This window comes from Anoplopoma fimbria, chromosome 4 (assembly GCF_027596085.1).
Source record: "Anoplopoma fimbria isolate UVic2021 breed Golden Eagle Sablefish chromosome 4, Afim_UVic_2022, whole genome shotgun sequence".
NCBI lineage: Eukaryota > Metazoa > Chordata > Actinopteri > Perciformes > Anoplopomatidae > Anoplopoma > Anoplopoma fimbria.
This window is the reverse complement of record NC_072452.1, coordinates 13,892,360-13,918,870: the sequence shown is the minus strand read 5'-3', so window position 1 is coordinate 13,918,870 and position 26,511 is coordinate 13,892,360. Positions and strand designations below refer to the sequence as shown.

Sequence of the window (26,511 nt, the reverse complement as noted above, 5' to 3'; positions counted from 1 at the left end):
CAACAGTGAGACTTTCTTCACTGGGAGTAGTGTGCACGGCAGCGCTGGGGAGAACTGAAGATGGGGAATTTAAGTGGAAAAATCCAATAATACATTTTTGGAGGTCTTTCCCACTTTCTCCTAAAGGGTGTGTAAATGCGATTAAAACGAGGTTGCTCCCCGAGTTCATGTATTTGTTTCAAAATATTCCAAATTAAGTTTCCCTTGTCATACTTTAAAATACCTGCTTTTATAATGCCATTTGTTTAGGTGTATAAAACCCATTGTATCTCCAGGACACATTTACAAGAATCTAAGAAACTGGGGGATTTATGCCTTCCAGTGCTCCAACAGTATTACTGGGCAGATAAAGCCAGAGCTTTGATTCATTGGCAAGTTAAGTTCCCCCACACAAGTGAGCTCTCTGATACACCCAAGTGGCTGCAATAGTCTCAGGCAGTGTGAAACATTTTCTCTTTCAGCTCCTCTGTTTTCCTCTCAGGATTATCTATTGCATCAGGTGGAAGATATTTTTGCCAATTGAAATGTTATAAAGAATTAAAATTGTTCTCCAAGCTCCTGAATTTTCTGTATATTCTCCTATTTGCTTAAATCATATTTTATTCCACTTCAATCTTCCCAAGTGTTTTTTTTTCTCTGGAAGGATAATGGTCTGAAAACCAATACAGACTTGTAAATAAAATATAACTTTGCCTCTTATATGTAGGTGAAAGAAACTTTCCCCCTTCCTCAGGCACATATATATATCATTTTTTTTATATTTGGTCGAGGACGAGGGACTGATTATGAAGAAATGGTATCCAAGTTTTGGGTGACAACAAACTAATGATTCATAGGATTAAGTGTGCTGCACAAAATGATTGCGAGTGTTTGTGTGGCTCCACTGTGGCATACACACACACAGTTTGCACAGACGTTATTGTGTCCCTATTACTTCTATTTTACCCTTGCAAAACATTTGGAAAACACTTCTATTCAAAATGCAAAACATACCTGTGATTGTATGTCGAGGTTTACAATATGGTGTAGTTCCATTTATGTTTTATTTTTGGTCTTTCTCAAATATCTTCTCACGAGAATACAATTGTATTTTCTATACCATCTGAAAAAGGCTCAAGCCTGCAAAAGCATATCACTATAGTTGAAAACAAACTTTTATTTTGGCAAAAGTAAACATTTAAAAGTAATAATTCCCTTTACCACAAAGGAGTTTCAGTCCATATAAAAAAAATATACATAAGAGTTTGCATATGTAAAGTTACATTGAATCAACATTGCCACCTCTACAGTCTTGGCACTTCTGAAAAATATACAGTCGAGCTAAAACATAAACTTACTTGTTAAAAAAAACTTACATATTTCCCTTTTTTCATAAAAAAACAGAATCCTTCATAGTCACATTGAGCACCTGAGACTTCATATGTTGGATACAACCAAAACATAAAAAAATCTATTTACTGTTGGTTGACGTTGGCTGGCTAACAGCTTAACAGAGTCCAGCAGATGGCAGAGCTGTGTCGTCAGTTTGTTCTGTTCACATCCCTGATCACACAACACTGTCTGATAAATGTGATTCTGACTGACAATCCTCCCTTACAATGTTTCTACATTCTGCCTTTTCCTACAACACTTTCTGGTCCTATACTCTATACTGTAAACATAAAAAAAAGATAGAGATAACTTAAGAGGTATATAGGCGTTATCTATAACATTTTCAGCACAAAGTCTGTTATCTTTTGGCACTCTGAATCCAACCATGGTGTGATAGGTGGCTGGTTTTACAAAGAATAAAAGAATACACGAGTATATGTTACATTTGCATTAAGCTTGCATTAAGCAGTAAAACATTATGTCACAGTTGTGTAAAGTGGTCAGCAAAAGTCATATAAATTGTAAAAACAGACAAAGTCAGCCATTGCTAAAGCTGGATTTTTAAAAAGGTAAAATTATAGAAGGGTGTGAAATAAGTTGATCTATGCATCAGTGAAAAGAAAAAATAGGTCAAATGTTATGCAACGCTACGACTGCAGCAGACTGCACACCAGAAGCTCTTAATTATTATGGATGAATTCAATTTGGCTGTGAAAATGATCTGAGAGTGTGGGAACACTATGACACTGCAATGTGAAATGTATTTACCAGCACTTGATGATACAAACAGCAACAGAACACACACATATGAGCACTGTTAATAAATCAAACAAACTGAAGAGTAAACAGTGTCACTGGTGATATTAAGGACATTTTAAGTGCAAGTATCATTTGATAAACTTTAGGAGGAGGTACTGCTGGCTCGCTGGGAGGCGAGACGTCGACAGTGCAGGAAGACAGAGAGGGGATGGATGAAGGCGAGCAGGCTGAGCACCGTCAGACCAATGTTCACCTGCAGACACATGAAGGGAGAGAGAAGAGAAGGCAGTGAGAGGAGCGTTCATAAAGATGGTGATTAAGGGAGGAGAAGGACGAGATTTAAAAGATTTACTCACATATAAAGGGTTTCCCTCCAGAGGTCCATTCACCAGGGCAAAGCAGGGATACTGCAGGATAGAAATGACTGCAGACAGAGCCATGACCAGACCATACAGCTTCCCAAAGTGGCACGATGGGAAACTACAACACACACACACACACACACACACACACACACACACACACACACACACACACACACACACACACACACACACACACACACACACACACACACACACACACACACACACACACACACACACACACACACACACACACATAAAACACACACACACACACACACACACACCAAGGAATGTCATTATCAGCCAGTATAAGAACACCAAAGTGTAGTCCACAAAGACGTGTGCTGTTTGTATGCGTGCGTTTTGATACTCACGCCAAACTGATGAAGGCTGCGTTGCCGCCGTAGAGGAAGGAGCGGTTGAGCACCTGCAGGACGAAGGTTAGATACTGGAGAGGCAGGTACGGGATGGAGGCACAAACTGAGAACAACAGACACTGCAGCGCTGTCAGGAAGAGAGAAAGCACCGAGGCCCGCAGGTCTGCTTCCTGTTCACTCTCTCCTACAAACAGATACACACACAAATGAAAACATTCACCTATTCCTCCAAAGAAAAATACATTCATGATGAAAAATCTGAGAAGTAAGTCATTTTAAGTAATACGTCTCTTTCTTGCACAATTTTGTTTGTATAAGTTCCCTAAAAGGAACATGAGGTTGGTGTCCAATGCAACTGGATTACTGTTTATCCACCACAGACATTAATGGGACTTTTTCAATTAATATCTATCATCTCTTTAGAAATTAAAGAGTCCACTGATATGCTGGATCCTGAGAGCACACCTGGGACACACTGACAGTAGGTCTGCCATGGCTGTGGCCTGTTGGATTCATTAATAGTCCTTATAAGTATTAGTATGTTACCTGGAGCACGAGGTTTTCCCTTGTGTCTGTCCATGATGAGGCCGTTCCAGGGAGCACACAGCACGCCACACAGCTGAGTTATAGCAAAGGCATTGATGTACTGGCTCACTGCAAAGACACACCATAGGACAAGATGGTTAGAGACAAAAAACAGCTCAAAAAGTACTTTCTATACTCAACAAACGCTTCTTACTCATATAATATTACTTCAGTCACGTCCTCTAGAGGTTAACTGGTCAGTATTAATGCAACTTCATGGACCTAATAATGAAAGCTTGTACAGACGTCCATCTTTACTAAGACAGGCAGAAACGATGTAGTGTTTGTTTACCCAGTGAAGGCTCTCCGGCAGTCAGACGCTGCAACATGGGATTGAGGGTGCCGATGAAGAGGTAATGTCTGAGCTGCATAATCGACAACCAAAGCAGCTGCAACACGAAGAACCTGGACATCAAACACTCACGGAAACTCTTCTCTAAAAGAGACGAGCGGAGAACAAGGAGATTGATGAAGACGAGTAAAGAACAAAGATGTAGGATTATTTTAATCCGCTACATTTTACTATGTATCAATCCATGTCACAGTAAAGTGAACAGACCTTGTTTCACAGTGACGTCCTTGTTGAGGGGCATTTCCTCCGTCGCCGCCTGTTCGTTACCATTTGTTGTTGTCTGCTCTAAACTCAGGGTCTCTGATTTACCACAGGTTATCCTGAAAAAGGTCAAATGTCACAGTGGGTCAGACCCAGTCTAAGTGCATTGTGGGAGTTATTTGATATTATTTACTTTACTTGCTGTAATCACATTACTGGATATAAAGTATATTTCCAACAAAGTGGCATGATGATGTAAAAAAACAAAACTGTTCTAGTAAGATAAAAAAAAAATGCAAAAACGTATTCATTAGTTGTTTCTTTGCCTTTCAATATTTGCAACTGAATGTATTCATCATAAGCTTGTTTACATTTTTGGGAAATAATGCTGAAATAATGTTGTTATTTTGGAAAGCAGGCAGACTGGTGACAGTCTGTGTATATACTGTATGTATGCACTACGTCAAGACAAATGTACTTTCTATCTTATATATCTTGCCTTTTTTTTAATTTAAATTGTTTTCAACTCGGACATTATGTCCTATCACATCCCATATTTCTTCCTGTAAGAGTACACTGAACTATTTACTGGGCTGTGTAGTAGCACTTCTAGCAAAGAGCTTAATTTTGTATATTTACACGATTGCTTTTTTTTAACTTTAATGTTAAATCATTTTCAGCATATTTTATTTGATGTGTGTGTGTTTTTCTGGTTTGGTACCCGTATGTGAAGTCATCAGGCACCGGGTAGGGAATGTGCTTTCTTGGCAGCAGGAAGAAAGTCCTGAGGAGGTGAATGACGCTGCAGGCGGACAGGAAGAGGAAGGAGGAGCGGAGAGAGACACCAGCCTCGTGTAACAGCTGCAGGAGAAGACATCGAGATCATCATTACATTATTAGATAGGTTGAATATATTTCTCTGTGAATGTGTGTGGATGTTTCTCACCTTGATGACAAGGAAGAGTGCTGACGAAGAGTCGAAGGCCCCGTTATAGAGAGTGATGATGGTGGAGCGACGTGAGCCGAACAGGTTTCCTACCTTTAGGAGATAATTTGTAATTCATTTAAACAGATGTCGCATTTAAGTGTGTACCTATTTGGGGCTTTCTTTGCTTTTTTGCATCTACTTTTCTCTCAATCGGCGTAAAATATGTTCCTGCTGTGTTAAATTATTTGTTTGAACAGGATGATTTGGATTTAGATTGTTTCCTTGAGAGAGCTTTCATGAGCTGAGTCTGAGAGAAGCCCTGCAGTTGGTGTTCTTGTTTTGTGACTTTTTTTAGTGATTTAGTGAGTAGACTGTCTTCTACTTTGGTGAACACAACAATCTTGAACATCAAACCTCTGACTCTCTCAAAAAAAGCTTTTTCAACTGTGTTTCTCAGTCACTCCTTACAAATGGGTCATAGTATTATTTAGAGTCAGTTGTTTCTTTATCATTATCTATTCTACTTTAGCTGATACTCAACTGACAGAGCACAAATACAAGTAATACATCCAGAAATAGTCAAATAAATAAATAGATTTAATTGTGACTGACAGCTTTCACAATTTCCAGACATTTCACAGAGTAATCAATTAAATAATCAAGGAAATAAGAAATTAATTTAGGTGAAACTGACAATTATCTTTTTTAATGTGAACAACTGCTTCAGTACCTGCATGTTTGTTATTAGGAATAAGATGCCACCTGCTGCCAGGAGGGAGACAGCTGGGAACAGCAGGTTGGACGAGGCTGATAGAAAAAAAACATGGGAAAAATGAGCATTAAAAAGCTGTAACACCTTTACTCTTATTGTTTAAACAGTGAGGTTCCTGAGAAAACAAAAAGAAGGAGAAATGTTTTTCACCTGCAGTCGAGAAGGCCACCATCAGAGTACCCGTGGTGTAAAGAAATCTGGTGGGAAAAATAAATCCCAGTGTTTTCAGGTCATCTTTCTGAGGCTCGTCTTGGCTTAATGGGAGCTTCACAGTAACCAGCCACAAGATTTTACAAAACAAATAATTTGTGACGGAGACAATTGGTTTTAAAATGAATAAAAAACAGTAAACGTTCAGTTCAAAGTCACAGAAAATCTGATTAAAAGCAGGTTCTGCTGTTTGAAAAAGTTTGGTTGACTTTTGAACAAAGATCTATCCTCAGCTCCACATGCTGCGTCTTGTCCAACTATTTTCCCTCCACCCTCTTTTAGTGGAAACATATGGGTGTCCTTAGTGCCAGTTTGTTATTGAGGATTTAGATATATCTGCTGGGTAGGTATGTGTGTGTTTAGTTATGTTATATGATAAATATTAACTCTGAGGCAGTAGGAGGGACTTCTTCATCACACGGTTGGAACATCAGCACAAAAACACTCAAAATACTTCTCTCTGACATTCCTCCATCCGCCGATGATTCATGATCATTCTCTCACGCTTCCTCTTTCCATTTCATTGTCCTTTATTTTCTTAACTGCTCCTTTTTCTCAGAAAACATTTTCTCTTCATTCTACATTGCTAAGTGTCAGGCTCTGGTATGTACGCTGCATATCTATTCTTGTTGCTGACAGGAAACCTCAGCAACTTTACGTAACAATCATTGAGGGAGCTACTCTCGCCTTTCGCTTTTACAACTTTTCCTACAGTACATGTCCCTTTTACTTCCCAGGAGCTTGTAGAGTATATTTAGCTCAAACATATTTGGAAATCCCTTAGAGGGAAATATCAGAGACTGAATCTACAGCAAATGCCTCTCTGCACTGTAGCATTAGCTTAATCACAATAGGCAGAGAGAGTAACAGCCATGCAGGGAGATCATAATGAGCCCTGTCTTCAGGGAAGCGTGTTTGATTTAGTAAAAACATCAGGCTGCAGGGACATTTATTATGTTTAGTTTTATTGCTGCATCCAAAACAGGAAGTTACAGCAAAGCAACCAGATGCAGTTTTTCTTTCCTTCCTAGTTCCTTGAATTTGAATTTGAATTTGCAAGAAACTTTGTACAACTTGCACTTGTTCAATTGTGAAACCAATAACCAACCTCTTGTTGTGGTTCTTTACTACCTTACTGTTTGTCATTTGATTCCTCTTTACTACCTGACTGGTGGGTTTTAAGACCTCTACCGAGTCACTGTTTTGATGAGAAATTACACAGGAAATCTTTTTTTTACTCACATTCCAAAGAGGCGAGCCACTGTAGTACCAAACATGTCAAAGAGGAAGCCATTGGGCAACGTCAGGAAATTGTTCATGAAGGAGGCGATGGTGAAAACAAGAGAGAACTGTTCATCCTGTCCACTGCAATCTGTAGACACATAAAACATAAAGGAAGAGAGAATAAATGGTTGTGAAATATATGGCTAACCAGGTGACAAAGGTCAGAGGACACAAAAACATCTAGATTTGTAATTCATTTTAGAAATCCAGGCAATGGGGCGCCCTCTCCCCCTTTCCAGTCTATCTTCGGCTGTACTATCTTATAAAGGCGAAATAAAGGTCCCAAAATAACCTAAAAATAATAAAGAATTAACAGCAGTAGGGGTGAGCATTTCAAACTAACCTAAGACTTGAGTTGCATTGAAATATGTGGTGTTGACGCATTGAGAGCTGAAGTAGCCATCCGTCTTCAGGATAAAAACAAGCGAAGCCCATCCAAACACGGCTCCAGCGAAGCACAGACATTCCACCAGACCTGTAGCAAAGGTGAGGAGGCGTCGCACAGACAAGCTGTTGCCAAGCCCTGGCATGGTTTGCTTCCTCAAACCCGGGCAGGAAATTCACAAACAAATGTCACCTGCATGGACACATACAGATGTCTCCTGTCACTGCACCTGCCAAACAAAGGAAATAAAAAATGAGAAATGTAATTCTGATACATTTGACATGGGCCTGTTCTGCACCTTTAAATTCATTTTTCTATAAAAAAGAACATGACCCGCTTGACACGTCAAAAGCGCTTTAATGGAAAATCTTCAAGTTGCAAAAGCAAGACATGAGCCAAAACATCTGGGCACAAAATGTTGTGCTTCAGTCCAGGCTATTTAGTGAATCCTCAGCAAAATAAACATGAAAACTATCATCTTAACAACAATAGGAATCAATTAAAATGTGTAAACATGGATTCTTAACTCCTGTGAAGTCACAAAAACAAAATGCACAGTTGTTAAGTAGTATTATTCTCCAGCTTAGTGCTCTCTAGTACTCACAGTCTAGCCTCTGTGGGTCTCCCCAGACGTTCTCACAAACCACACCTCCCTGCTCTTACTCTTTCTTTATCTATCTCACCAGTTCCCTCCCTCTCCTCCCTCTCTAATGTTTTTCTCTTTCTCAATTAATCTTTGCTGCGCAGCAGAGAAAATCTCTCTGCCCTTGCGGTGCTAGTGGCTGCTGAAAATAAACACTCCTGCATCCCTGAAGCCAAACAGCAGTGAAGCTGCTGCTGAATGGAATTTATCTCTATGTAGAATGTAACATAACAGTGTAACAAAAACGTTAAATATGGATTACCCCCTCTTTTTAAAAACGAGCCTATGACGAGCACATGACATTTAAAGAAGCTGTTAATGTTCCAGGGGGATCTGTACTGAACAAAGTGAAACATTGTGGTAATCTAGGATTCAATACTTATAAACAACTCAATAATTCACGTGTATGTCCTGTGTGAGTGTGTTTCTGGTGTTTGTGGTTTCTGTGACCACACAAGTTGTAACACATTCAAAAATCTACTTCTGTTTTGGCCATTAGTGGGGATATGTGTTGGAAACCTCCAAACAGCAGACATAAGTGTCAAAGGCTTCGACTTTGGAACAGACTCGGGAAGATGTCTGAGCATAGACCAACTAAAAAATGTATTTCACTGGGACATCGTGCATGGCCATCACTGGGCTAAGGGTTTGAAATCTCTGTTTGATAAGAATGATTTGTCATACATTTTTCATAACACGTTACTTTGTGATATTCACGAGTTTATGAACAAACTGTTTCTCATGCATAGAGAAAAATGTTATGTTAATATATGGTGTAAACAAAAGTTAAGAACTTTTTGTCTCATTAAGAATAACTATAGTGCAAAACTTTATGTGAAGTATAACTTTGTTTGTTGCGAGAGCTCGGGGAAATGGAAAACAAGGTGCACTTTTTGTTTTACTATCCTATCTACAATCATATAAGGGATGTACTCTTTATTAAAATTACTTCCATTTATGTTGATTGTATTTGCCAGGCCTTGGAGAGAAGGCAGAATATTTTGTTTAAGATCGAGCGGTGACTTAATGAAATGTGTGTCCACTGCAGCTGTATTTTTGGTGTCTTATAAACCCATGACGATCTGTCTGTCTATCGATCCATCTATCTATCTATCTATCTATCTATCTATCTATCTATCTATCTATCTATCTATCTATCTATCTATCTATCTATCTATCTATCTATCTATCTATCAACCTATGTATCTATATATAAACCTATCTATCTATCTATCTATCTATCTATCTATCTATCTATCTATCTATCTATCTATCTATCTATCTATCTATCTATCTATCTATCTATCTATCTATCTATGGCCTTATGGTCTTAAATCATAGAATGAGTCTGAGTTATTGATCATGTTTAAAGTCCCTATATTCTGAAGTATTTTTAGATAGTGCCCTCACATGGTTGCGGTGACTCACACTTTCTCCAAACACTTCTGTTTTATACTGACATTGTGCTTCACCAACCTCCACCCACTACTCTGTGGCCAGAGACACAGTGGGAGAAAACTATAGACTGGATGTCTAAGGGGAAAACAGTTTGCTCACTTTTATTGTTTTTGAAGGTGTGTTTTACTATCAGCGAACTGTTATCTGCTTATTTTTAACTGTTTAAGCAACTACACACACAGCTAACTGCATCGCTGCTTCTAAGCTGCTCTTCAGCCATAGTCATAGTTAATGCGTGCCTTTTTGTTTTGCATTAACTAATCATTTACACGCAAAAAAATATAGACTTCAAGCCTAAAGAAATGCTTAAAGTCGCGGTTACACCCGTGGGACAGAGCAGAGATCTGCATAGATTAAAATGAAGGCATAACTGTCGGTCAGATACACTTGCGTTCTAGATGGGGGATTAGCCTATTATGGGTTGTCCTTCAATCACACGATAGTGCCATGGTTTAGATTTATATATATTTTAGAATGAAAATACATGAATAGTTTGCAAATTCAAGAGACCCCACTTTTAATTTAGCAGTGTACGTTATGATTGATATACTAAAATATCCCCATAGAGAAATTTGTCTTGCATTCAAATGCTGCACACATGACTTGTTACACTTTTGATGATAAACTACACATTATTCTTAACAAATTCCACAAATTGAAAAGAGTTACTGGCTTTAAAACAGAGTAACTGGCAACAAAATGACAATGACATCAGAGGACCAGCAACAACAGAACAAACCATTAAAGCCACAAGATGATGTTGCATTGGCATATCAGCATGTTATCAAGCCACATATGTAAAGTCCACTGAGTCGCCCATGTGTGTCATTATCAAAGGAATCCTGTAAGACTACCAAGGTCGACTCCACTGATACTCCAGAGACTATTATTGATTATCATCCTGTTAATGATAATGCTTGATTTCAGTGTTTGACTTTTCTTTCCCCTACAGTAGATAAAACACGATGAAGTGCCCTCTAGGTCATCCTCCCAGTAAAGAAAACCAAATGCAGCTCACTCATGGGTGCCCGTTTCATGGTCTTTGTTATAATGCCCAGATACATTACACAATGTTTAAGGCTTGTTCACTTTGATGCTGTTTTTGTTTCAGTGGGATCAAGCAGGTCGAGGTCGACATTACTAGTAGCTGAGGGCGGAGATGTATATCACAGTTGGAAGTCTTATGATAAAACACCACTCATGAGACCTATAAATGCATGTTTTGCCAGTATCGTCACCTGATCACAAGACAAAGATATTTTTTTGCACACACAAATGCACACAATGTGCGAACAAGCTTGTAACCACTTCCTAAAATGAAATGACCCAGTGTTACCAAAGGCATCCACCCCCTACATATCTCTGTGTGTGTATGTGATGAATAGAGCCTGCAGATACTAAGTCCACAGATAATCAGCAAAGGTCGGGACCCATATGACTTCTTCTAATCACAATGTAGATTTTCTATAGCTTAAAGGATAATGCTGCAATCATTTGCCATCTTTTGACTTTTATCAAAAAATGACACAATGTCTTATGTACCTCTATTACGCTCTTGAAGCTATAATAACGTCAAACCATCAAACCAACATGGATGGCTTTTGAATGCCCTCCAGTAAATAAATGTTTGATCAACAGCTCCGAGAGCACTGTGCAAACTTCATCTGCTGATGGAAGACCAGAATAAGCAGTAAGTTGCACGAGAAGGGAGATTGTTTAATCAAATGCTCAGTATAGTTTATTCCTCTCAGGTCTTTGTTGTATTTTGTCTAAAAATATGGCTCATATCCTACAGCTGTGTAACTTTAATAATGAATAGCTAACATATCTAATAATAATAATAATGATAATAAAAACTCAAATATGTGCATTCTATCTGCAGGTTGTCCTACTAAAGACGTTATAAATCCATCTGTCAGCATATTTTTAATGAGGAGCCTACGCATCCCAATGCAGGAGTCAGGCCTTCCTCACTCACAAAGCTGTGCTTGCTTTGCTGGTTGTGCATTGAATGGCAGTAGCCTTGGATGGCCAAAGCTGAAATGAATTCCCATCTTATATAAATGTTATGCGGGTTGTTCCATATCTAAAGTTGCATGCTTTGTGTAATGGCGACGCCTACGATTGCATTTTTTTGCAACATCGATTGTTTTCAAGCAAACGAGGCACACAGGTTTAGCAAGTTGGCGAGATGAGATGCATACTTACAAACAGCTTGTGAGTGACATTCCATTACCTAACCAGACAAACCATCAAACAGGCTTTTCTTCTGTAAGTGTTAACAATCATCTAACCCTCGGCAAGAAATAAAAAGTGTAAATCCAAAGATGTTGACATTTTCAGGTAATAAAGCAGGACCTACATTTTCATGTCAGTTTGTATCATTGTTTAGCACCAAAGCACAGAGTTACAGTAGATCATATTAATACAAACCAATTGCCACACAGTGATCTTGAGGATTTTGGTGGCCTGTTCTGGCTAATCGGCCTGTTGATAATCCCGCTTTGGTTTAGATTAAGGTTAGAATACAGGTACAGGTTAGCCATTTAGCTGTGAAATATAACAAAAATCTAGTAGTTAAGTGACAACACACCTGAATAAAGCTTAACCAGTAGCTGACTGCAGAAAAACTCTGAAACAATGTCATACGCCAAGAGAAATGTCTTGTGAAACCTTTGAAGAATAAAGAAATCTATTCAGAGACATGCTGCTAGTAAATTTACATTTTTTTAAATGAAGAGAAGCCACTAACAGAAAGAAGCTGAAACTGTTTGGCCTTTAACAGTTCCAAAGAAATATGTCTCCTATGTCTCATATAATATGCCTCATAAGTTAAAAAGAGCTAGTATGTGCACCTGTATGCATATAATGTGCAAATATCAGCAATTACAAGGACAGCAAATGGTCAGATTTCATCATCTCTCATCTTATTCTTTAGGAAATGATGCCAGAGAAACCCACGAGGCTCTTTTTCCTCCATCTACTTCTCCTTTGTAAAAATAATGTTTGTGGTGAAAGATGACAAGTCATGTGGACTTACACAATCAACAACATTTTATTTAATACTATCTATTTCGTCATCCGTTATCCTTCCCAAGGTCGCTGGGGCTGGAGCTTATTCCAGCTAAAATTAAACAATGTAAGAGTCAACATTTAACATTACCTGCAAGTCTTTGGACAGCGGGAGGTGACTGGAGAACTCAGAGAAAACCAATACTAACACGGGGAGAAGATGCAAACTAATTTGTTTCACCTGAAACGATAACTGTTAAGTTAAAGTGCTGATTTTCAGCTTTGCTCCTGTTTGTATTTGGTTAAACAATAGTACACAAAACCACCTGGCTGTCAATGGCGAGGGACAGTGATTCTAAACATAAAGACAAAGCAACGACTAAAAAGTACAATGACCTTCGATGGTAAAGTTGGTTAACTGACTTCAGTCCAACTGAGCATCCGACTGGATGGAAGATGCCCCTTAAACAACCACAGGGGGAAGCTGCCTGCAGAGCGTCACTAGGGAGCTGTCAACTCTAAGGATGAGAGGCTACGGACTGCAGAGGATTTGTAACTAAATATGAAATACAACGACCTCAAATTCATGTTTCAGCTCAAGTTGTCTGAGTATATTTTGAACCCTTAAAATTGGAGATTGATGCATACAATGTTGTTTTAAGATCTCGACTCAAACACAAAGGTGACAGACTTTTCGGTGAGAGTCCTATTAAAGTATTTTCTTTAGGAGAGCAAACCAATTCTTTTTTAGTTTGTTTAAGCTCAGTTGTATGAGTTTTTTGTTTGCGTGTTGTTTTGATTTGTCTTATGTAAAGCTCTTGTAAATATGTTTTTTCGAAAACTGTTAAATATATAAAGTTTATTATTCCACAAGTGTAAACATTTATGGCCTGTAATCCTTTTTCAGATCCACACATTTTTATGACCCCAGCAGTTAAGGAGATATTCAAGTTGTTAAGTGAATATAAATAATGTGCATGTGAGTTTTCAGGAATGTGTGAACTACTTTACAGTTTTACATCTTCATAAATGATCCCAGAAGAGAAAATTACTCTTAAAAAAGTAACAACTGCTTTACACTGAATAACCACAGACACTTCCTCGTGAGTATGAACAGTGAGCCTACACATGATTCAGCTCCAGTTAATTTAAAGGTTTACCGAGCTCTTAATGCATGTTATATAATGATGATACTCAGCAACACAAGCACTTCATGCAGCAGATTAAAGTGTCATTGCTACGTGGTGCAGTGTCTGCAGAACCCTGTGGTTCCGCTGCGGGCTGTTCACACTGAGCTGGATCCCAGATTCACACTCCTGTAATTATCTGGAAGAAAGAGATGTGCATGTGCACACACGGTCACAGAAGAGAGCCTCTGATCTATTCTCAGTCTGTAGCTGTCTGACGTGTATTCGTCGCAGGATGTACACTTACGTGGTGTTATGCCCTCCTACAGTGATCCCATTGTCCACAGATTGTTTGTCCCATAGGTTCAGACGTAAAGACCCGGTGGGGAGGATCCACATGCTGAGGCCGCTGCTGTCACACGGTGGACGGAGTACAGAGGCTGGAAGAACCGCTCCCATCTCTGATCTCTGGATGCTTCCTCCGGGTCCAAATGCCCCTTTGGTTGCTCTGCTGATGGAAACACTAACAATTCTAATTGACTGATTTGTGTAAATTGAGAATGATTCTACAATGAATTAATATTAAGTATAGCCAAGGCCAATCAATTTTGTGGTGGACCCATTAATCACTTACCATTTTTATTAGAGTAGACACAAATTGATTGAAAAGACTTTAACCTCGTCAACTCAGTTTCCCATGTTTCATAAGCAGTACAAACAAATAAATCTAAATTATAGAATTTAGGCCAAAACAAATGTATAATTAATCAATTGTTGATTATAGAATAGAAAACCAACTTAGGCTGTTCAGTCTTTTGGCGCCCCCATGTGACCAATTCGCAACATTGACTCTAATAAATTCAAGTTAATGATTAAGCAACACTACAGCAGGGGTGAAAAGTATTTAAAGTACTGAAATTCAGTACATATTTGAAGCACTTTTACTTTGATTCCATACAGCTAGCAGAGCACTTTGCAGGGTGAGGTTTTAAAGTTATTTGAGCACTACACAATTAGATTTTGACAGTCCAACAGCACAAAATTGTTTAGCCCTAGCTTAACCAACAAATGTGTTTACTGCTTTACTCTCATCCTAAACATTTTCAGATCTGTACCAAGATTTGATACAAAGAGGATCTTCTACCGATTGTTGCCAAGATCTTTTTTAAGCCCCACAGCGGGGAAATGTTCTACTCCAAGAAGGTGAGAGATGTCAAGTGATTTCAGAACCCTACTGCTGAAGAGAAAGTCATATTTTGCCTGTAGGCCACAAAGACCAAAGCTGCAGCAAGGAAATGTTAACATCCACATGCAATGAATTTCTGAGCAACATGTACAAGTTTTGGGCACATACAATCTGATATTAGGAAACAAGACAGGTCAACACCCCAACTTCAGATTTTTCAAAATAATTTATTGTATTCAGAAATCTTTGTTCATGCTCCAGGGTCAAGCACTCAGTTTAAAACCTGAAAGTAAGGACAAGAGAAAACTTAGTATTAGTTACACAACCTAGTGATCTTCTGTGCAAATACATCTTGTCAACATACCTTGCCCGAGTTGGGGCCGCCACCTTGGCTGGGAAATGGCTGCCTAAAGACTCCACGGGAAGCAGCAGGTCCAGCCTGTTCACCACCATGTCCATAACCAGCCATCACAGGATTAGGATCCATAGAGCTCTGGGGGGCTGCAAAGTCACCGGTAAAGGTTTCCATCTGCTGCTCAGGAGCGGAGTTGTAGGGAGCGTAGTCCCTCACATAGTGACCATCTTGCCAGTAGTCTCTCCCCTGCTCGTAGCTGCTGCTGAAGTGACTGACTGTGCCTGGAGGATACTGGCCGGTCAGGAACATGAAGTCATAGTAAGGGTAATAGTCCCATCTTCCACTGATGTAGGAGTTTGGCTGAGGTTGGTAGATGAAGCCTTGTCCAGCAGACTCTTGCGCAACGTATGGCGGTAGTGGAGGAGGAGGAGGATACAAACCCGTTTCCTCGGTTTCCCTCTCAGAGTTAGCACGCTCAAAGCTATTCTCAAAATGGGAAAGCTCTCCTGCCTGGTACATTGGTCCAGGCGGTGGGAGAGGTGGACTCATTTGCTGAGGTAGACTGGATACAACGCCATGAGTGCCAGATGAAATGCCCTCATCTGGAGAGAAGGGACTGGGTGGAGCAACAGCCCAGTTGATTTCTGCAAACAGGAATGTAAAAGAGCAAGAGACTCACAATAACATTTGTTTAAGAAGTGGGTCAAGCCAAGACTGTCTAGTGATTTTGGCCATTAACCTTTAACATTGCAAAATTGTATAATCAGATTTTTACCTTGCAGGCCAGGTTGAAAAGCAGCTCCCTTTTGTGAAGGGCTCGCAGGGTTTCTCCTCACTGAAGAGTCACTGTATCCTGACACAGGTCCAGAAGAAAAACTGGAGCCAACAGATGGTTCTGGTCCTCTTTGAGCAGTAGGCTGCGGGTCAGCCTGATAAGATGGTGTGAAGACTCCTTTAGAAGGAGCATTGTTAGGCAGAACAGCTGCAGGTGAATACTGCCCAGAAGGAGCTCCCTTGTACGAGTCAAAAGTAGGAGCAGCGTTTGGGTAACCCCTGCCATAAGAAGCACCCGGATCAGAGCCTGGGTACAAGAAAATACAATTTAAAGCAGAAGTCAATCAAACTGAACCTGTTTCACCAAAGCGGATGATACTTTACCTTTCTGATGAGGAAAGCAGCAAATGTCCACAATCAGCAGAGCAAAGAGGGAAGCCCTGAAAAACATTCACATAAGATAAAATCAACAATTGTTTTCTAGTAACCAGGCAACTTGGAGAAAACCAGCTACTTACCCTGAGAAAAACCGTGCAGCCATCATGTTGAAGGGCAACACACGATAAGCTGTTAAATGTGGAGGGTTATAAGTGTTACCAGAGATCAGAACTGACCAATCAGAGCTTAACGAGGTTACGACAGACAGCTGCTGGTGAATGAATGACTCTCAGTAGACTGATCTAACATCAGCAATTAGTCTAATAGGAGCCAATAGTGACATCTCAGAAAGAAAGTAAGTGTGACATTTGCACTTGATCCATTTATATTGCAACAATTGCAAGAATGCATTGACAGCCTAGTACATTTACATGAATGATGTATTCTATTTATAATGCAAACAATCACTTATTTTAATCAATCTAATGGGAATTGTCTTGATGCAGGACAACTATCAGAAATTGTCACTAACTCAAACAATGTAAGGATACAATTTAAGACCACTGTAAAATCATAACCAATATCAAGAACACGGTCCAATTTTATCAGGATTTTTTGTTCAATTCATGATGTTGGCAACATGCTTCTCCATAACTTCATAACTGCATAAAGCTAGAAAATGGTGGACCAGAATAGTCATATATTGAAGAACAGATAAAGACAAAAATTCTACAAAGATGAGATGTGTGAGGTTAAATATAGCTGTAAATTGGAATATATTTTGAGCACATGCAAGTAAGAAATGAGTACAAAGTAACCATGGTTTACAAAAACGTACCAACAGTTTTTCCTGCGTCATTATCATGGAACCTTTACATTTTCCTGTATTGGTTATAGAAATAAATAAATAAAAACTAAATTTAATTGGTCAGCCATTTTCAAAATCACATTAAACACATGAGAACTTCTAAAGGGATTGCTATATGCTACATTGTCCACAGATTGTTTGTCCCATAGGTTCAGACGTAAAGACCCGGTGGGGAGGATCCACATGCTGAGGCCGCTGCTGTCACACGGTGGACGGAGTACAGAGGCTGGAAGAACCGCTCCCATCTCTGATCTCTGGATGCTTCCTCCGGGTCCAAATGCCCCTTTGGTTGCTCTGCTGATGGAAACACTAACAATTCTAATTGACTGATTTGTGTAAATTGAGAATGATTCTACAATGAATTAATATTAAGTATAGCCAAGGCCAATCAATTTTGTGGTGGACCCATTAATCACTTACCATTTTTATTAGAGTAGACACAAATTGATTGAAAAGACTTTAACCTCGTCAACTCAGTTTCCCATGTTTCATAAGCAGTACAAACGTAAAAACAAATAAATCTAAATTATAGAATTTAGGCCAAAACAAATGTATAATTAATCAATTGTTGATTATAGAATAGAAAACCAACTTAGGCTGTTCAGTCTTTTGGCGCCCCCATGTGACCAATTCGCAACATTGACTCTAATAAATTCAAGTTAATGATTAAGCAACACTACAGCAGGGGTGAAAAGTATTTAAAGTACTGAAATTCAGTACATATTTGAAGCACTTTTACTTTGATTCCATACAGCTAGCAGAGCACTTTGCAGGGTGAGGTTTTAAAGTTATTTGAGCACTACACAATTAGATTTTGACAGTCCAACAGCACAAAATTGTTTAGCCCTAGCTTAACCAACAAATGTGTTTACTGCTTTACTCTCATCCTAAACATTTTCAGATCTGTACCAAGATTTGATACAAAGAGGATCTTCTACCGATTGTTGCCAAGATTTTTTTTAAGCCCCACAGCGGGGAAATGTTCTACTCCAAGAAGGTGAGAGATGTCAAGTGATTTCAGAACCCTACTGCTGAAGAGAAAGTCATATTTTGCCTGTAGGCCACAAAGACCAAAGCTGCAGCAAGGAAATGTTAACATCCACATGCAATGAATTTCTGAGCAACATGTACAAGTTTTGGGCACATACAATCTGATATTAGGAAACAAGACAGGTCAACACCCCAACTTCAGATTTTTCAAAATAATTTATTGTATTCAGAAATCTTTGTTCATGCTCCAGGGTCAAGCACTCAGTTTAAAACCTGAAAGTAAGGACAAGAGAAAACTTAGTATTAGTTACACAACCTAGTGATCTTCTGTGCAAATACATCTTGTCAACATACCTTGCCCGAGTTGGGGCCGCCACCTTGGCTGGGAAATGGCTGCCTAAAGACTCCACGGGAAGCAGCAGGTCCAGCCTGTTCACCACCATGTCCATAACCAGCCATCACAGGATTAGGATCCATAGAGCTCTGGGGGGCTGCAAAGTCACCGGTAAAGGTTTCCATCTGCTGCTCAGGAGCGGAGTTGTAGGGAGCGTAGTCCCTCACATAGTGACCATCTTGCCAGTAGTCTCTCCCCTGCTCGTAGCTGCTGCTGAAGTGACTGACTGTGCCTGGAGGATACTGGCCGGTCAGGAACATGAAGTCATAGTAAGGGTAATAGTCCCAGCTTCCACTGATGTAGGAGTTTGGCTGAGGTTGGTAGATGAAGCCTTGTCCAGCAGACTCTTGCGCAACGTATGGCGGTAGTGGAGGAGGAGGAGGATACAAACCCGTTTCCTCGGTTTCCCTCTCAGAGTTAGCACGCTCAAAGCTATTCTCAAAATGGGAAAGCTCTCCTGCCTGGTACATTGGTCCAGGCGGTGGGAGAGGTGGACTCATTTGCTGAGGTAGACTGGATACAACGCCATGAGTGCCAGATGAAATGCCCTCATCTGGAGAGAAGGGACTGGGTGGAGCAACAGCCCAGTTGATTTCTGCAAACAGGAATGTAAAAGAGCAAGAGACTCACAATAACATTTGTTTAAGAAGTGGGTCAAGCCAAGACTGTCTAGTGATTTTGGCCATTAACCTTTAACATTGCAAAATTGTATAATCAGATTTTTACCTTGCAGGCCAGGTTGAAAAGCAGCTCCCTTTTGTGAAGGGCTCGCAGGGTTTCTCCTCACTGAAGAGTCACTGTATCCTGACACAGGTCCAGAAGAAAAACTGGAGCCAACAGATGGTTCTGGTCCTCTTTGAGCAGTAGGCTGCGGGTCAGCCTGATAAGATGGTGTGAAGACTCCTTTAGAAGGAGCATTGTTAGGCAGAACAGCTGCAGGTGAATACTGCCCAGAAGGAGCTCCCTTGTACGAGTCAAAAGTAGGAGCAGCGTTTGGGTAACCCCTGCCATAAGAAGCACCCGGATCAGAGCCTGGGTACAAGAAAATACAATTTAAAGCAGAAGTCAATCAAACTGAACCTGTTTCACCAAAGCGGATGATACTTTACCTTTCTGATGAGGAAAGCAGCAAATGTCCACAATCAGCAGAGCAAAGAGGGAAGCCCTGAAAAACATTCACATAAGATAAAATCAACAATTGTTTTCTAGTAACCAGGCAACTTGGAGAAAACCAGCTACTTACCCTGAGAAAAACCGTGCAGCCATCATGTTGAAGGGCAACACACGATAAGCTGTTAAATGTGGAGGGTTATAAGTGTTACCAGAGATCAGAACTGACCAATCAGAGCTTAACGAGGTTACGACAGACAGCTGCTGGTGAATGAATGACTCTCAGTAGACTGATCTAACATCAGCAATTAGTCTAATAGGAGCCAATAGTGACATCTCAGAAAGAAAGTAAGTGTGACATTTGCACTTGATCCATTTATATTGCAACAATTGCAAGAATGCATTGACAGCCTAGTACATTTACATGAATGATGTATTCTATTTATAATGCAAACAATCACTTATTTTAATCAATCTAATGGGAATTGTCTTGATGCAGGACAACTATCAGAAATTGTCACTAACTCAAACAATGTAAGGATACAATTTAAGACCACTGTAAAATCATAACCAATATCAAGAACACGGTCCAATTCTATCAGGATTTTTTGTTCAATTCATGATGTTGGCAACATGCTTCTCCATAACTTCATAACGTTGAATATGAAGTCATATTATGTGAATGAAAAAGCATCCCTACCATGCCTGGCAGTGCTGAGCCTGCCTAAATAACCTACAGGAAGTGCCAGATCAGAACGTTGCATGTAAAGATTGTTTTAGTTTGTTCTGTGACATATAAATAATGTTTAGCAGTCCCTTGACTCTTTTGGATCTTGACTCAAGATCATCCCACTAAAATACCATTACCACCCGATATGTGTTCAAATCACATCAAGGTCAAACAGGTGTATCTTCGTGCCACATTTGTATTTCAATGTGCATGATGAGTTCACAATAAATAATGATTCATAAAGAAAATTGACAACAAATTGAGCCAATGTTTTTTTTTATATATGTCCTTGTTAGACCTGTCTAAAAAAGTATCAAACTGTGCACTCTGCAATGTGAGAAAGTAAAAAACAATATCCCCTTATCAGGATGCTGCCACTGTTGTGCATCTAGTCCAAAAAGCAGAAGACAACGGGAAGAGTTCTCACCAACACATAAAGGGTGGCATGCAAGTCAGCCTCTGTTGTGGACACACACAGACACACACACATTCAGATAACATGACTGGCATGAGGCACTTCACTCAAAGTAAAGAAAATAATTTCATATGAATGACAAAAGTTATCACACAGCAGCTTTGACTCCACCCATGGACACACGAACACGAACACGCACACACGCACACACACACACACACACACACACACACACACACACACACACACACACACACACACACACACACACACACACACACACACACACACACACACACACACACACACACACACACACACACACACACACACACACACACACACACACACACACACACACACACACACAGATACAGTGACAGAAGAACATGGTTTTGTCATCCATTGCAATTTTCTTAATAAGCGAATGTAAATCTTTCAACATTTCCTTTGTTTCCCTTTTTAATTATATAAAGTCCTCTGGTTTCGCAAACACACAAAGTGCAACAGAGGCATAGTTTTGCTTTATAGTAATTGGGCCATGAGTAAGAGGGAGTGGGACAGATACACAAGAAGGCGTTGACATATTTAAAGCCCCCAAGACTTAGACAGCAGGGAGGAGAAGAAGAAAGATTGTGGGGGGGGAAGAGAGAGATAATGACAGACATAGTGGGAATAAAGATAGACATTTATTTTTAAAAACATCTGTTTTGTGTTGAATGAGTAGATACACTGTTTGGACAGGAACGCAAGTTGAAAAGCTAGACTAGTCTTGTTTAACCATGTATCTAGTTTATATGTATATGCCTTGTTAACATTTTATGATATAAATTGCAAGTAAAGTGGGAGGACAAAGAGAGATAGAGAAAAGAAAAAAAAATTCAGGAAGCTAGAAAATGGTGGACCAGAATAGTCATATATTGAAGAACAGATAAAGACAAAAATTCTACAAAGATGAGATGTGTGAGGTTAAATATAGCTGTGAATTGGAATATATTTTGAGCACATGCAAACTATAAATGAGTACAAAGTAACCATGGTTTACAAAAACGTACCAACAGTTTTTCCTGCGTCATTATCATGGAACCTTTACATTTTCCTGTATTGGTTATAGAAATAAATAAATAAAAACTAAATTTAATTGGTCAGCCATTTTCAAAATCACATTAAACACATGAGAACTTCTAAAGGGATTGCTATATGTTAAAGCTTAGTCAAATGGTGCACCAGTTTATCCACTTATGAACACAAACCAGCTTGTGCAGTGTTCTGGCATTCATCACTGTGCACATGCCTTGTACAGATGGAACAATTAAGACATAAGGAAAAGACTCTTTGATATATATATATATATATATATATATATATATATATATATATTCAAATCAACAACATATACTGAGGGTGAAAAGGAAGTGGCAGACTGTGTGTCTGTGAGCATGTGCATTAAACTGCATGCATGCCCCCACGTGTTCATTATGTGTGTGTGTACAGTCACGGTTTCCACAGCAGACGCAGCTGTCTGGCCCGGTGGGTTGCGCCTATGTCAGTGTGACTCTATTTCAGGACCTTACGTTGTTCGAAAGGTCAGATAAAGAGACATAGGCATCCTCACAAAGCAGAGGGAGGGGTGTCTGGTGACAGGGGGTGAAGGCGGGCATCCACAAACCAACATACACACACATCACAAACACAGGGGCATTGCTGACAGCGAAGCAAAGTAGAGGAGTGGGAGGACGTTGAGCAGGCTTTCTGTGAAGAGGATTCACCTTCGACTGAATGAGAACCTTCTAGGTAAGACAGAAGTGATAGTTTGAGAGTCCTGGGACATTAGTGGAAAAGAAAGTCTGATTTGACCTTTTATCCAGTGGACAAACAGACATTTATTGTCATCATGGATGGAGAATTGCCCAGCCAGGATGCATCTGGGTCTACAGAGACCCCTAGTCAAACTGACACCAACAACAACAACCAGGTCTGTGTGTTTCTTTCATTTACCTTTTAAGTTGCAGCCGTAAAGTGTTCACATTTCTATCAATGACCAGTGTCACTACACGTACCAGGAAAAGGCAGTGAGTTCATTTGTGGCCATGGCAGGTGTTGTGTTTGGACAGTTGAAGTGATTTTGGCTGAATTAGCTGCACCTGTTCTTACTCACAAGACACACAAGTTAGGCAAAGTTATGCACACACAAATACACACCGTGGAGTTTCCTGTTCAGTCTGTCGAGTCACCGGTCCAAGCTCTGACCTGGTGTGACTCTTCCTGCTCTGACGTTTTACCAGATCATACAGCATTTCAAAAATCATTACATTTATCTCTATAACTGAAAATTCTGTATGCCACATTTAGTCTTGATGAGATTTGTAATCACTGAAAATGTCTGTGAATTTTCAAAAAAGATTGTGTGACCCTCAACTGACTTATCACACATTTTCTCACTCAAATTGATAATCAACACTCATGTCAGAGGAAACAACTTTATATTTAAACGTAAAGAGTTGAGAGGGATTAGATTATTGATTCTTTGTGGATTTTAAAAGTTTTCCTTGAATGAAGTTGACCTGTATTTTAGGTTCAGGTTTGATTTTAAAAAACTACAAAAGGAAAATGTTCCATCTGAAAGTTCAACCTCTCAGCTGTGTTCAAATAAGTGAGATACCCAACAAGTCCCAGAGTGGAGCTTCAGGTCTCACGTTACATCAGGCTCTCTAGTTTGAGGACTCTGTTATCCCCAGAGGAAAGTGTTGGAACTAATTTTAGAACATCTTACATAATGTTTCTCAAACAGAAGTCATGCTTTTAGTAATGATTCCAAAAAAGACAGAGACCTAAATGTATCTCTGCAGTGAAACTGGAGCAAGAAAACAACAGAATGAGTTCGGTTTCCGCTCATGTATGTCCTTTAATTTACACATATGTTAAAGTATTATATCTGCAGATGGATCGATAACTAAACTCTATTTTATGCTACTTGTCCTCCAGACCGATGAGCCAGAGCTGGAGGAGAGTAAAGACCCAGGGAGGGAGCCTCCAGCAGGGGAGACAGTGGAAGGTCTGGGGGTAATGAAAATGGAGGAGAAAGGGGAGGAGGATGCAGTACTAGAGCAGGGAGGAGAAGGGGAGGCCAGTGCTGGGGGTGAAGACAAGCACCAGACTCTTCCTTCAGAGCATGTTGAAAATGACACTGAAGAGGCTAATGAGTCTGAAGACAAAGCCTCCGCGAATGTTGATGTGAAAGATCCTGAACCGACGAGTGAAGAAAAAGATGGGGAGGGAGAGAGTAAGGAGGAGAAGAAAGGTCGGGAGGTAGAGGAGGTCAAGAGTTGCGAAACTGGAAGAGATGGAGAGGAGGTGACAGACAAAAACAACAAGAAAAAGAAGAGTAAAACAAAGGAAAAGGCAAAAGAAGCAGAAAAAGATAGGGATGAAAAGGCAGCAAAAGAGGAAGAGGAGACAAAACAAGTTGAGGAAGTGGACGTAGACACAAAAGACAAAACAAAGATTAAGGAGGTAGAAAAGCAAGGGAAGCCCAAAAGAAAGAGTGGGGCTCCCTCTTCTTCTGTCTCCCGACCAAGACCCTCTCTACGCTCTATGAGAGCAGCAGCTAAAAACGACATCATTGCCAAGTTCCAGCAAGGTGCACCAGAGTAAGTGATACGAAATATCATTACCTCAGTGACAGTGAATATGAAAATGAGGGTTTCAGAAAAGTAATTGTGCAATATTGTGACATTTGTAGGACACCAACACCCCGCAACTTCAAAATTCAGAGGTCATCTGCGGCTGCGGCCACAGGAGCTTCGATCAAACAGAAGATGCTTCAGTGGTGTCGCAGCAAGACTCGCAACTATGAGGTGAGTTCAACACTCAGATATCATCACAAAGATTTTGTCGCCCTGTTGGGACCATATATTTTACACAATGACATAAATAATCCTTGGTTTGTCTATCTTCCTGTCCTTTGATCTTTTCAGGGTGTCGACATAGAAAACTTCTCATCATCTTGGTGTGACGGTTTGGCGTTCTGCGCTCTGATCCATCGTTTTTTTCCGGATGCTTTTGACTACAGCTCTCTGAATCCAAAGGAGAGGAAGAAAAACTTCACTCTGGCCTTCCAAACTGCAGAGTAAGAAGTAGTTAACTATCTCCCCTTCATTTCTCTTTTTTCTTAGTTGGGATCTTTATTATCACACAAGAATACATTTATTTTGCATTGAGACAGCATAAAACATTATCACAATAACAATACAATAAGGCAGTGGACGTTACAAGTACTTTATTGTCATCAAGTATTCACACAATTACAGAGAAGCAGTTGTTGTTCTAACAATGCTCACACTAATAAGGACAGAAACATGACATTGCTGATACATGCTGGAATAGATACATAAGTATGATAACATGTTCGCCGTTTCAACTTAAAAGTTGACACTTATTTAACTTAAATATATATCTGCAGGTCCTTTTAGACCAAAAGCTAAAATAAAGTGTTCTCTGCATTTATTAAATTGTGTGGATATCTATTTTATCAGTTTGAGCTTTTTGATACTTCCAGCACCTTGTTGAAGATTAAGCCGAGTGAGGCTGTAGTTAACCTGCAATTAAATTGAAAGGTGATGAAAAGATAATGTTATGCATAACTTGTTTTTCCTTGTTATTGCGTGTATGTTGCCTCATTTCCCCAATGTTATGCACATTTAAACTGATCACACCCAAATCAGTTAGAAAGTCAGGACTCTCTTTCTCTCTGTATGTAGTTACTTTCCTGTATGTCACTGCTTTGTCTCACCTCAGTTCTCTCCTCTCCTCTGTTCCCCTGTAAACCTCACTCAGGTCCCTGGCCGACTGTTGCCCCCTGTTGGAAGTGGAAGACATGCTCATGATGGGTAAACACCCGGACCCCATGTGTGTGTTCACATATGTCCAGTCCCTCTGCCACAGCCTCTCTAAAATAGAGAAAGAGAGGAAGGACAAGGAAAAGGAGGAGAAAGACAAAACACCTGCTAATGAGGGAGAGGAGAAAGAGGAGAAAGAGGAGAAAGGGGAGAAAGGGGAGAAAGAGGAGAAAGAGGAGAAAGAGGAGAAAGAGGAGGGAGAGGAGGCAGAGGAGAAAGAGGTGTCACCGCAGAAGGAAGAGTCTGCTGAGAACGGGACGATGGAGAGCCAAGAGGAGAAACAGGGAGATATTAAAGAGACAGAGGGTGCAGGCGAGGAAGAAAATCCACCAAACAGCTGTGAAATTGAGGAGTGTTAATCAAGACAGAGTCCTCGGAAAAAAAAAGACTGACTGCAAACAGAGAGACTGAAAAGACCAAAATGATAGTTGATGGTTGTGGTACTTCAATGAGTAAGTCTTAGTTTGGTGTCAGATTGATTACTGGCAATGTTATATTAGTTAGCTGTATTTTTGAAAGTGTACTATGCTGTGTTTTTTTTAAAGCAGAAATGTTTAGTTCCTCTTAAAAAAGTATTAAAT

General features: G+C 39.9%; 4 protein-coding genes across 6 annotated transcripts; 1 reads left to right on the top strand and 3 right to left on the bottom strand.

Annotated features, from left to right (window-relative positions):
- Positions 1-1,142: 1,142 nt before the first annotated feature.
- Positions 1,143-14,237, bottom strand: LOC129090112 (equilibrative nucleobase transporter 1-like). Of its 3 annotated transcripts, none has more exons than XM_054597630.1 (13): positions 14,140-14,237; positions 7,551-7,821; positions 7,166-7,295; positions 5,864-5,910; positions 5,672-5,748; positions 4,960-5,052; positions 4,735-4,874; positions 4,020-4,132; positions 3,753-3,896; positions 3,422-3,529; positions 2,873-3,059; positions 2,487-2,610; positions 1,143-2,383 (listed from the first exon to the last, which is right to left on the bottom strand). In XM_054597630.1, exons 2-13 carry the CDS (start codon positions 7,735-7,737, stop codon positions 2,273-2,275), a joined length of 1,461 nt encoding a protein of 486 aa, XP_054453605.1. In that variant the 5' UTR covers positions 7,738-7,821; positions 14,140-14,237; the 3' UTR covers positions 1,143-2,272. The 3 variants fall into 3 exon arrangements, with proteins under 3 accessions (XP_054453605.1, XP_054453607.1, XP_054453608.1); XM_054597632.1 differs by lacking the exon at positions 14,140-14,237 and adding an exon at positions 8,197-8,262; XM_054597633.1 differs by lacking the exon at positions 14,140-14,237 and adding an exon at positions 8,197-8,215 and having other exon boundaries at positions 7,551-7,815.
- A 988-nt stretch (positions 14,238-15,225) lies between these two features.
- LOC129090446 (nascent polypeptide-associated complex subunit alpha, muscle-specific form-like) lies at positions 15,226-16,717 on the bottom strand. The gene is made up of 5 exons (XM_054598098.1): positions 16,666-16,717; positions 16,532-16,587; positions 16,149-16,454; positions 15,383-16,017; positions 15,226-15,301 (listed from the first exon to the last, which is right to left on the bottom strand). The coding sequence occupies exons 1-5, from the start codon at positions 16,689-16,691 to the stop codon at positions 15,290-15,292; spliced, it is 1,035 nt and encodes a 344-aa protein (XP_054454073.1). The 5' UTR covers positions 16,692-16,717; the 3' UTR covers positions 15,226-15,289.
- Positions 16,718-18,580: 1,863 nt separating this feature from the next.
- On the bottom strand, positions 18,581-20,071 carry LOC129090435 (trithorax group protein osa-like). The gene is made up of 5 exons (XM_054598087.1): positions 20,021-20,071; positions 19,887-19,942; positions 19,504-19,809; positions 18,738-19,372; positions 18,581-18,656 (listed from the first exon to the last, which is right to left on the bottom strand). The coding sequence occupies exons 1-5, from the start codon at positions 20,044-20,046 to the stop codon at positions 18,645-18,647; spliced, it is 1,035 nt and encodes a 344-aa protein (XP_054454062.1). The 5' UTR covers positions 20,047-20,071; the 3' UTR covers positions 18,581-18,644.
- A 2,855-nt stretch (positions 20,072-22,926) lies between these two features.
- smtnl1 (smoothelin-like 1) lies at positions 22,927-26,289 on the top strand. Its single transcript, XM_054598218.1, has 5 exons — positions 22,927-23,007; positions 24,018-24,682; positions 24,775-24,889; positions 25,010-25,161; positions 25,869-26,289. The coding sequence occupies exons 1-5, from the start codon at positions 22,927-22,929 to the stop codon at positions 26,287-26,289; spliced, it is 1,434 nt and encodes a 477-aa protein (XP_054454193.1).
- The last annotated feature ends 222 nt before the right edge of the window (positions 26,290-26,511 follow it).

Coding starts and splice junctions, on each gene's coding strand:
- LOC129090112 (XM_054597630.1), bottom strand. CDS start 7,737: ATGCCAGGGCTTGGCAACAGCTTGTCTGTGCGACGCCTCCTCACCTTT. Junction 3,897..4,019: donor GGACGTCACTGTGAAACAAG/GTCTGTTCACTT, acceptor CGTCTCTTTTAG/AGAAGAGTTTCCGTGAGTGT. Junction 3,530..3,752: donor TGCCGGAGAGCCTTCACTGG/GTAAACAAACAC, acceptor GTGTCTTTGCAG/TGAGCCAGTACATCAATGCC.
- LOC129090446 (XM_054598098.1), bottom strand. CDS start 16,691: ATGATGGCTGCACGGTTTTTCTCAGG. Junction 16,588..16,665: donor GCTGCACGGTTTTTCTCAGG/GTAAGTAGCTGG, acceptor AATGTTTTTCAG/GGCTTCCCTCTTTGCTCTGC. Junction 16,018..16,148: donor TTTTCAACCTGGCCTGCAAG/GTAAAAATCTGA, acceptor TCCTGTTTGCAG/AAATCAACTGGGCTGTTGCT.
- LOC129090435 (XM_054598087.1), bottom strand. CDS start 20,046: ATGATGGCTGCACGGTTTTTCTCAGG. Junction 19,943..20,020: donor GCTGCACGGTTTTTCTCAGG/GTAAGTAGCTGG, acceptor AATGTTTTTCAG/GGCTTCCCTCTTTGCTCTGC. Junction 19,810..19,886: donor CTGCTTTCCTCATCAGAAAG/GTAAAGTATCAT, acceptor TCTTGTACCCAG/GCTCTGATCCGGGTGCTTCT.
- smtnl1 (XM_054598218.1), top strand. CDS start 22,927: ATGGATGGAGAATTGCCCAGCCAGGATGCATCTGGGTCTACAGAGACC. Junction 24,683..24,774: donor TTCCAGCAAGGTGCACCAGA/GTAAGTGATACG, acceptor TGACATTTGTAG/GACACCAACACCCCGCAACT. Junction 25,162..25,868: donor CTGGCCTTCCAAACTGCAGA/GTAAGAAGTAGT, acceptor AACCTCACTCAG/GTCCCTGGCCGACTGTTGCC.